This window comes from Fragaria vesca, linkage group LG5, assembly GCF_000184155.1.
Source record: "Fragaria vesca subsp. vesca linkage group LG5, FraVesHawaii_1.0, whole genome shotgun sequence".
Classification (NCBI taxonomy): Eukaryota; Viridiplantae; Streptophyta; class Magnoliopsida; order Rosales; family Rosaceae; genus Fragaria; species Fragaria vesca.
This window is the reverse complement of record NC_020495.1, coordinates 11,477,178-11,488,446: the sequence shown is the minus strand read 5'-3', so window position 1 is coordinate 11,488,446 and position 11,269 is coordinate 11,477,178. Positions and strand designations below refer to the sequence as shown.

The 11,269-nt window shown below is 37.9% G+C and overlaps 1 protein-coding gene and 1 pseudogene across 1 annotated transcript; one reads left to right on the top strand and one right to left on the bottom strand.

The window, feature by feature from the left end:
- Positions 1–3,859: 3,859 nt before the first annotated feature.
- Positions 3,860–4,951, top strand: LOC101291731. The gene has a single exon (XM_004301271.1). It carries the CDS (start codon positions 3,860–3,862, stop codon positions 4,949–4,951), a length of 1,092 nt encoding a protein of 363 aa, XP_004301319.1.
- Positions 4,952–6,630: 1,679 nt separating this feature from the next.
- LOC101291439 lies at positions 6,631–7,795 on the bottom strand (annotated as a pseudogene).
- Positions 7,796–11,269: the final 3,474 nt, after the last annotated feature.

Here is an 11,269-nt window from a genome sequence, read left to right as displayed (position 1 = left end):
TGATCGTTAAGGCTTTCAAAAGTTCAATTAGTTTTAATGACCTTCAACGGTTTAGTTTGACATAAGCTGGACCGTTCAAAATCATTAAAACTAAATCAAACTTTTGAAAGTCTTAACGATCACCAAATGATATGAAATTTTGTAGAGGTGATCTACTCATATAGACCTAAGATATGAACGGTGGAGATGTAAAAATTCAATTGGGAAGTGGTGTAATGCCTTATCCCTAGAAAGTGGCCAAAAATATGGATCCCTCAATGGAAGGGGGCTGTATATATATATATTGCTTAGTGATTTTCTTTCGGTTGCTTCCATTTTGATATCCCTATAATTGCTTTAGTGATTAGAACTAGCTTACTAGCATGTCATTTCGATCATACAAAGCACCTAACATTATTCTAACTAAAGTTAGGCAAAACTTCATTCCATAAGTGGTTAAATTATTGAGGCCCTAATAAATTAAAAATATTGGTAAATGAATTCATTTCCAATATATGTAAATGTTAGGTGATGGAAATGGCAAGAGTATCATCAACATTGAATTTCATTACTTTCCATTATTCGTTATTAAAAAGATGGAAAGATATCCTCCAAATTTTCTTGTGAAGTTCTTGTAATTTATATCATCATTATGACAAAAGCTTGGCTTAGATAGACAAAAATACCAAAAATTAGATTTTCTTCCCTAACATACACCAAATAATGCATAAATGGGAACAAACACTAAATTCCATTACATGCTCCGATCTTGGTTGTAAAGTGAGAGTGGAAACAAATCACCGAGATTATATTTTTAAACTTATACTAAGTCTGTGAGATGATGACATGCATAAATAAACTAATCAGCTTGTAGAGACCAAAATACCCGATTTAGAATTTTCTCTTCTTTTATATATTATTTGCTCTATCTAGGATCGTATAACCAAATACAAACCAGGAAGAAATTCTATTTTATTTTGTGGCGTCATGGTGAACTATGATAGAATACCGAATATAATTAATTATATGCCATATAATTAATTTATAAACATGCAATACATTTCTTAACATAATTTCGTTAAACAACTGAAGAAGGAGATCGATGAAAGGCGTACCGAAAGTGTTGAAACAAAGGATTGGATGCAGAAAACTCATCATCAAAAGAGGCATATAGGATCAAGTATAGTGAGGTTGTCATGATGAAGTGAGTAATGCACTTGAGGAGATGTAAAAGAGATGACCCCTCTAACCACTAATTGCATTATTAGTTAATATTAGACTTTACCTTTATTGGGGACCTTTGATGCATGTCTACTCCAAAGAGACTCCAACTCAACGGTATATGATAATTTACTTGCTTTTTCAATAGGGATAACAATTTTGTGACGTTATTGGTATTATACATTTAAACTGATTTTTTTTTAAACCTAGGTTGTCAACTCTTTCATTCATTCAGCGGAACTACATGTCCTTGTAGGGCTGACAATATTTTGGAGGTGGTGAGCTTCCCGTATTCTGGTGATCTCAATGGAAACAGCGACACCTAGCCTAATAGAGTTTAGGGGCAGCAAATAACCCATTCAGCTTAACCAGATAAAAAATAAATTGTTGTAAATATTATATATTTATGGTTGTCCACGTAATTACTCATTAGTTATGTTTTTATGACGTAAATCATACTCCTGTATAAAAGAGCCTAAAGAGAAAATGAATGATACATTTTTTCCTCCTCCCACATTCTATTTCCCTATATTATCTCTCATTTCTTATTTTATAACACATTATCAACACGAATTTGCTCTTATCTTTCTTTTTCTTCTTCTTCTATGAACTCCATGATGATCTATATGTCTTATGGTGCAACATAATTGTCTATTACCAAGGCTATGATCTATGAGTTTATCATATTTTTTTATGTCATATATGAACATCATATTACTTAATCGTTTCATATGTTCATATAATTTGTTATATATATGTTTATGGATACGACTTTAAAAACTTCATGTTCCAATAGTCAAGACTCGAGTCCATTGACCGAGTAATCTGAAACCTATGGTTTTACAGACACCACACGAATGTTTTTCTCGTGTTCTCCTTTATGGGATCCATTGTTCATATTCATGAACATTTCAAAAACTTTGTTTCGAATATTTGTTTCGAATGTGATATATAATCATTTTTAAAGAACATACATGTTCGAATATGAATCCTGATATGGCTATAGATGTGGTTATGGTAACAATTTGTAGCACCTTTGGTGCATGCCCTAAAATTTAGTGGCACTCTACTAAGCCCTCCTTAAATTCACTAAATAATGCTGATATATACGTTGATCTTGGGACTGATCTAAGCCATTATACATCACTCTACCGAAAATCGACAATTTGTTTTGTGGAGGATGAGAAACATGTTAAAATAATCAACAATATATGGTGTTCTTAAACACCGACTAATTTTAAGTCTATGTTTAGCTCTGATTAAACGTAATTATGTTTGATTATCTGTTTATTTACCTTTGTTACAATTGTGTTAGTCATGAGTATTTGTGGTGAAATCATGACAATTTTACCATTTTTATCACCATTATGTGGAATGTGTGGTACATTATATTTATCGATGACTGTAAATTTGTAACATTGATGGCTCCTTATTACCATTTCCATTATCATTATTGTTGTTAACAACAAAATTTATTAACGTTTTGATTATTCAGTAATATATCATAGTTATAAACGACAACATCTTACCATTTTAATTGCCATGATATAGTACTTATTCTTAGTAACTCTTCGACCTCATATTTGTTACATTTTTTTTGTGTGTGAAATACTAGAATTACTTCATTAGGCTTAAAGCTTATAACGACCGCAAAGCGATCAATGCCTGAGTAATCCGAGGACTACTCACACACAAAGCAAAATACTTAATACAAACTACAAACTACAAATTGAAAATACAATCGCAAAGCTACATCCAAAAAAGTGGACATGAAATACTAGAAAGCATAATAACCTACCTCACCCCCAACATAACCAATCTCTCAATGAGTAGAGGCCTAAAACCCATTGGTGCACCTTTCATCGTTTAACTAGAGAGATAAATTACGTTTGAAATTGAGTAGGGATCTTGTTTAGAGCCTACAACAAGCAAGTAAACACATGTTGGTGGAGATGCTGACAAAGCAGATGTTGGGTTGGCACTACATCTTTTGAGTTTGCTAATCCATTTCAGATGTTGAACGATTTTAAGCTAGTTAATTTCATTCAATGTTCTTGTTTCTCTTTACTTGGCTTTGTAGCTTTTATAATTTCATTCAAGTATACTATTATTGTTTGTATCTTCAGTGGGTTGTAAAGAATTCATATGTATTGTTGAAATGTTCAGTAAAAAAATTTGATTGCAGATGAATTTCTGACGTGAGGGGTATGAAGAGAAAGGCTTACCAATAACAGATATCAAAAGTAAAAGGAAATACAGAAGGATTGTAATGTAGAAAGGATGTATATATAAAATATATAAAAATTTTCATGTCAAAATTGGTCATTCCATCAATAAAAACACAAGCCAACTTTGAGTTTACCAAACACTTTGTTACTGTTTTTGCCATTGACAGCACTTATAAAAAATTATTTTCTCAAACACTCAGCTACTTTACTTTTCAGTCACTTATTCTCAAAAATAAATAAAAGCCAATTTTTCTTATAAGCTCAGCTGCACCAAACGCAGCTTAAGTATTTCTCGTATCAACATTTTAACATTTCTCTTCTGTATTTACTCATTTTATACGCGAAACCCTGCTAATAACAAAAGTACAAAACCCTTGTGCAAAACATTTCACCAAAACCCCAATAACCCAGAACAAAACAGTGAAACACTCATGGCGCACACTCTCAGAAGCTCACTGCTTCTTCCCAGGCCCTGTTTTCACAACTCACTCTCCCTCTTCTTCTACTCATCCAAAACCTTAGAACCAAATCCCACGGCTGATTACCTAATAAACCACCACCAGTTTTCCCAAGAAGCTGCTCTCAAGGCCTCGGCAACCATCGCTTATCTCAAAAACCCAGCAGACTCGGATTCGGTGCTTTCATTTCTCAAGCAGAGCGGCTTCTCCAAAACCCATCTCGAGGGAGTTGTTCAAAAGACCCCCAGAATTCTATGTGCCAATCTCGACACTTCCATCAAACCCAAAATCAAGATTTTCCAAGATTTGGGCTTTTCGGATTCCGACATTGCTGACATTATATCCTGTGATCCCTGGATTCTGTGGCGGAGTGCCGATAATAAGCTTGGTCCTGCTCTTGTGGTGCTGAAGAGCATTTTGGGCTCCAATGCTGAGGTGTGTAAGTTTTTAAAATTAAGTAGGCGTTATCTTCAACATGATTTGGATAAGAGTTTGAAGGCTAATATGGAGTTGTTAGAGGGTTTTGGTATTAGTTCCTCGCAGCTGGTTAAGTATATGTTTCGATTTCCTAGACTGTTTTTGCATAAGCAGAAGGCCATTTTGGAATTTGTTGAAAGAGTTGATAAGATGGAGTTTGATAGGAGTTCCAGGTTGTTCATATCAGCAATTGGGATCATGAGTTCCTTGAAGGTGGAGACCTTGGAACTTAAGAAGAAGCTTTTCCGGAGTTTGGGGTTTTCGGAAAAGGATGTCTTCACTATGTTTAAGAGGTCGCCTATGGTGTTTGGTATATCTGAGAAGAAACTTAAGGAGGTAACAGAGTTGCTGGTCAGTGCGGGGCAGTTTCACGTCCCATATCTGCTTAGTAACCCGGAGTTGCTTATGTATAGTGTTGAGCGGAGGTTGAAACCGAGGCTCAAAGTTTTGGAGATTTTGGAAAAGAAAAATTTACTCGAGGAAAAACCCAAGCTGAACACAGTCTGCAAGTACTCTGAGCAGAAGTTTGCTGAAAAATTTATTCTTCCTTATGCAAATGAACTTGGAAAGGATATGAGGTATAAATGATGAGTGTAGTGAAGTGCAAGTACTTGATCATGAGATATGTACTGTGAAGATCCTCAGAGGGGTTCCCTATAAAGTTCACTATGTTTGGTGTCTCTGGGAATTTGATGAATGGTATTGAGGTAGGAAGAGCCAAGAATTGAGATTGAAGACCGTGAATGTTATTGCAGGTATTTTTTTGCTGTACTTGTATTATAATTTGCTGATTGTATGAAACTTTTGTGAACTTTGAATGCATTGAAAAGAGCTAGGCCTTTTGACTCGACCATATATGCTATTCAAACTTACTGGATGGTTCTGTTAGGCTTTTACTATCCAATATCTTGAGCTAAGATTAGTCCTTTTGCTTGGTGTTTAACTTTCGCTGCTAACATATATTTTGGCTTTGATTGTTTTCTTTTTGCTGGGTGATTATCTAAGTTCTGTTTCTTAGGTAGGTAGATTTTAACTTGCGTTGTGGCCTGCCAATTATTTAGACACTCATCTCTATCCATACTCAATTAGTTTTATCGAGTTGACGTATTTGAGTTAGAACATCCAATATCATGGTAGAGTTGCTTATTTTCATATGTCATATGACTCATATCTAATAAGATTTACCAGAAGGTTTTGAATGTTTGGCCTTATCATTATACCCTGTATCAATGTTTGTCACAATCAACAAATCTATCAGCCTATCACTTTTATTTGCTTGACAATAAGACATTAGACTATAAATGTAGTTGGATAATGATTAGATCCACCTTATAGGTTTTTAAAGTAAGAATTGAGTTAAAAATGGGGGAACACTGTTGCAGGGTTTGAAGGTGGGACTGTGGGAGGAGTCTTATTTTGTGCTTCTATGGTCTGATGGATTTCCTTCTGTCGATGTTGTTTATTACTAAGGCGAGGACAACTGAGATAAGAGTTGCTCATTTTCTAATAATGGATAGTTGGCTCTCTAGCGAGGGAGGGAGAGGGTTAGAGATTATGTTGGTATTTGGCTCTGCCATAGGGCTTACCGGATTCATGGCCTTTGCGGTACTGTTTTCTTTTGAACTGACCTGTTAATTTCAGTCTGTTACGTGCCTCATCTGTTTCTGGGGTTGTAAACAATGTTAGTGTAGATGCTATATTGCAAGCCCTGCTATATGACTTAGAAAGCCTTAAGCTATGGCAAATATATATTAAACTTCTATGCATCTGAAAGACGCAGCTACTCTGAAGACGAGTTCCCTGCGTTCATTCCCTAACTGTTGCCAATCACCAGCTTCAGTGATGGTGTTACGGCTGGTGAAACTGCATCCAAGTCCCTTCCAACTCCCCTGGCCCCAGATTCTGACAGGCTCTTGGTTTGTACCTCTTAACTTTTTAAGCTGGTTAATTGCCAGTACATGAGACTATCCAGAAAAAACTGTACTTTTAATAGGCATGGTATCCCTGCAGCCACTCCCTTTTTTGTAACTCTGCTGCTATGGGGTTCATCTGGCACTGATATAGGAATACGAAGCTGACCTTATTCAAGTTTGGATTAGAATGATGATGTGTTTCGGTCTGAATTGAATCAAATTTGCAGGCTTTTATTTGCGACTTGCTGCATTCATTGCCAACCATAACCGTAATGAGACTGATGGTTCTAAACATGAACATAAAGTGCTGAAGAATTGTAATGTTCATTACAGTACACTTGAAAGACTGATAGTAACAAGTAACCGTGGGAGTCTATTTTCATTAATATTGGATCAAAATACAACAACCATGTATGTACAGAAACATCTAAACCCTCAGCTACCACTGCCATAAACGAAAAAACCCCAACATAGACAGTCAAATCGAACAAGTTACAGTACACTGAGCAAAACAGTTTCAGACTCCTGCGCAGCAATGCAGCTCAGAACGAGTTCATTTCCAGCAAATAGCTTCTGGCCTTGACCAGCTTCTGCGCCACCTCTCCATACAAACCATCCCCAAATGCCTTCAATGCCAATTCCCCATCCTCGGCCGCCATGTCGCCACCGCCATAACTGGGCCGGACCACCACAAGTGTGGCGCCCTCAACCCAAAGCCCGCCTTTGAGCTCCAATCTCGGCACATGCCTCATTCTCATCCTCACACTAGGCACTCTAGTCCTGCACCTATCCAATCCCTCCTCCTCATCACCAACCTCCTCACCTTCTTCTCTACACTCTCTCAGCCCATCCTTCTCCATCACCACCGCTCCCTCCGCCTCTCTGTCCCTTAAGACCAGGCATTCAAGCCCGGTCTGCTCCCTCACCACCTCCTTCAGCAAGTAGTGCCTCGCCGACGCCGCGATCAGAGCGCTGATCGTCCACACCACCCGCACCTTCAGCCCGCCGGCGAAGTCGGACTCAGCTCCGGCCGGCGCCGGGGCCGGAGACTCCCCGACGGATCGGAACCCTAGGATGACGCAGGTCCGGAGAGTCTTCCCGAACTCGGCTCTCCATTTGAGAACGGTCCCCTTCTCGAGGCGGAGGTCGCCGGAGGGGAGATCGATGGCGAGGCGCCTGACGCGGTGGAAGCAGCGGAGGATCTGGGCGGGGGAGTTGGGGACCCGGGCGCGGGTCCGGGTCGGGTCGGGTTTGGAAGGGGATACGAGGCTGTGGAGGGAGTTGAGGATGAAGCGGAGGGCGGAGGAAAGGAGGTTGGAGACGTCGTCGCCGTCGGAGTCTGAGTCGGAGTCGGAGGAGATGACGCGGTCGACGGTGAGGACGAGGGAGTCGGTGTGGGGGACGAGGGAGTTGAAGCGTTTGGAGACGGCGAGGCAGCGGATGAGGGTTTTGGTGTCGGAGACCAGGTCGAAGATCTGGAGAATCAACGGCGTACCGGCAGCCGATCGAAGCCGTCCATTTCCATCTCCATTTCCAATCCACAGAGAGAAGAAGAAGAAGAAATACTTAAAAATCTGGAGAGGATAGAAGAGAGTAGAGTAGAGAGAGAGAGAGAGAGAGAGAGTTGGCTTCTCTTCTTTTTTAGTGTGGGAATGAAAGCGTGGGCATTGGGCCCCCGTTTTGACCCGATTGATAAGAGAGAGCGGAATACTTGGTCCTCTCCCTTGGCCGACTGCTTACTTAGCCGGCTGCAGTTAGTCTTGTTTGCGGAAATTTCTATCGTGTTTCGGAGTATGTGATGAAATTTATTATTTATTTATTATTATATGTTTATTACTATATGCGGCGTGGTGTGAGTTGTATGATGGATTAATTATAGTAATTTATAGAGTTGTTACTTACTAGTTACGGTTTGCGGCGTTGAGTGCGTTGTATGATGGGTTGATCTAACGACTTTCGAGTCTTAAGTTTTGATGACACTGCGACAACTAATATGAAAATTTAGAACTTTCGATACTATGGATCGTGTAGTTGCGGTTTTTTCTTCTCGCTTAAGGTTTGGTGGTAATTGAATGAGGGCGGAAAAATTAGTGTGCTATATAGAGGCATGGAAATTTCTTTGGTGGTGATAGAAAGGCCCACAGATTTGGTTTCCTCAAGTTGAAAATCTTGAAGATGTTAAAGCGAAGATATTTCAATTTTCAAAAGCCTCCATATTTATTTCAACTAGGCCCTCTTGCTGATTTAATTCTATATCTTTGATTTAATAACAAACATTACAATTCAACTAATTTTCTGTTAAAAAGTAGTTGGGATTTTTGAGTAATAATGTTAACGACTCGATCTGATTGTCAAGAAGCGTCGCGATGACACTCTTATCTCATTAGGATGTGTGTATAAGTTACGAGCTTTTGTTATTCTATTGTGGTTCACCTAATGTTATTCAATAATAAAGATTACTGCATGTTTTGATATGATATAAGATTAAGACCACTGATATCGAGTATTATGTCACATCACTAATAATGGTCACGCTAGTTTCATTGCTCGATCATCAAGCCTTTCGACATTGCTTGCAGGGATCTTTAAGTACATACATGATCTTCAAAGTTGCGTTAGGGGTTCGAAAACAATAATGTGGCTATTTTCTTTAGGGTTTTGGAGAATGCCAATAACCAGCGATCCACGGGGCATCGAAGCAATCAGGCATGACGAGTTGAACTAGATTTCCACTCGGTTCCTTTGTGGAGATGGATCGGGTGAATATATTGTCACTGACTCCTCATTTTCGAAGACAATTTCCACGTTTTGATACACATGAGGTTGAGCTGAAATATTGTTTATAAACTATTGGGACGTAGTTTAAACCACAATAGTACATATTCAAACAAACTAGGGTTGTTGTATTTCTTCTATAAAATTAAAGAGTTCATTTTAGCAGATCGAATTTTGTATCAGTTAACAGTTTGAATAAAGAACACAATCATATACGAGGCTGATCGAGACCAATTCCGAAACCACTTATACTTGTCAAATAAGGATTTTTTTTTAGGGCTAAGAGTACGAATGTGGGTTTAGTTCTTCAACCATTCTCGCATTTGTTATGCCATGGATGACTTCTTCTTTTTCTTTTTTCCTTTTCTTTTTTATAATTTAGTTTTCCTAGCCAATATACCAAATCATGTCCCACACAGTTCAGAATCAATTTCATCAAGACGTACCGTTTGCAATTCTATTATCCTAGAGAAGACCTTAGATTATTCAACTCCGACCGCAATTGACAATGCATTCAGATTTGTAGCCCCCGGAGAAGAAAATAAAATGTGTGGGATTGATTTTTGCATGGGGTTTCAATTTTCATAACCTAACGAAATCCGGCAATCCCAGGCAGCAATCGGAACTTCTTATAAGAAGTACAAAAATATACAACATTTTGGCTTCGTTTCCGTCCACGTACTCAGGCAGCAATCGGAACTTTTTGCATGGGGTTTCAATTTTCATAACCTAACGAAATCCGGCAATCCCAGGCAGCAATCGGAACTTCTTATAAGAAGTACAAAAATATACAACATTTTGGCTTCGTTTCCGTCCACGTACTCAGGACACCTACTTTTCTGAGCACATTTTTAGGGTTTATGGGGGCTATAATAATAAAGTCCTGCCGACATGCAACAAACGAAGCTTCCCTATTATGAACTAGTCGAAGAAAGCATGCAGCAAATCTTATTGAGCTAGTATATCATCGATCACAGAATAGAGTCGCAGACAATGCTAGGGTGAGCCGGTGAGGTCCTTCTTTCTGATAGCAAGTCTCGAGTGTTCCTAATATAACAAGGAACAAAAATCTTGTATCAGCTGACAATCAGGTTAATATAGAATCGATCGACCCTTTCAAAACAAAAAATCGATCGACCTACAATAATTGTTTTTTAGAAAATTAAAATTTGCAAACTCTATTTTACCAGGTCCAGACCTCAGATTTTTGGACCTGAGTCGAACTCTTAACGTTGGGCCCTTAAATCGTAGTTTGCATCTAGGTATTTTTCAAAAACTAAATCTATAAACTCAAAATTTACTATAAAACATATCCAAATTATTTAGATTATGATTAACATTTTAGTAATTTTGTTTACATTATAAAACCTATTTTGAGCTCCGACCTCTTCTTTTTTCTTTTTGAAATTTACGAATTGGGTACAATTTTCAAGTAGGTTTTTCCTCTTTCAAAATCTTAAATCGTATAGACTTTTAACATTATTTTCTTAGTTATATAGTATAAATGTACCTCTATATATATATATAAACTTATAACATACTTATTTGGGCCCTACTGTCAGTACCCTTTTGTTTCTTTTATTACAGTAAAAAAGAGAAGCTCTGACATAATATATTATTCCTTGCATTATTTAACTGCATATATTTTTTTCTAACTACATTTACTAATGGATCGGAGAGAGTTGTGATTTTTTTTTTCTATGCCCCCTAGATCTCTGGGCCCTGAGTCGACAGGCTCTCCGGACTCCTATTAGGTCCGGGCCTGTATTTTACAATGCACTCTCTTGATTTCCTCTTTTGGTAAGTTAAGACATTAAGTCTTGCATTCTCCGTTCTAAATTTGTATGTAATGGTCCAGAAATGAGGAATCTAGCTCATTGTAAGAGACTAATTAAAAGATCCCCGACAATGCAACAAAACTCCAATTACGATACATCAAATTATCTACAATATCGATCTTTTCATTCTTGCTCTGACTAGCTAGTTAAAATTTATTGTTAATTTTCTTTACCATCAGTGACACATCCCGGTTCTTAAGTTATTTTACGGTTATTTACCGTTGGTATTACTTCGGATTTTTACCGTGATGAGTAACTAGTTACCCTTAAGGACCATAGGGTTGACTTTTTGTAGGAAAATTATTGTGAGAAAACTTTCTTCATGAAAGTTGTAGAGCACGTCGTTACGAGTTCGTAGACATGCTATGCGTTAAAATCGG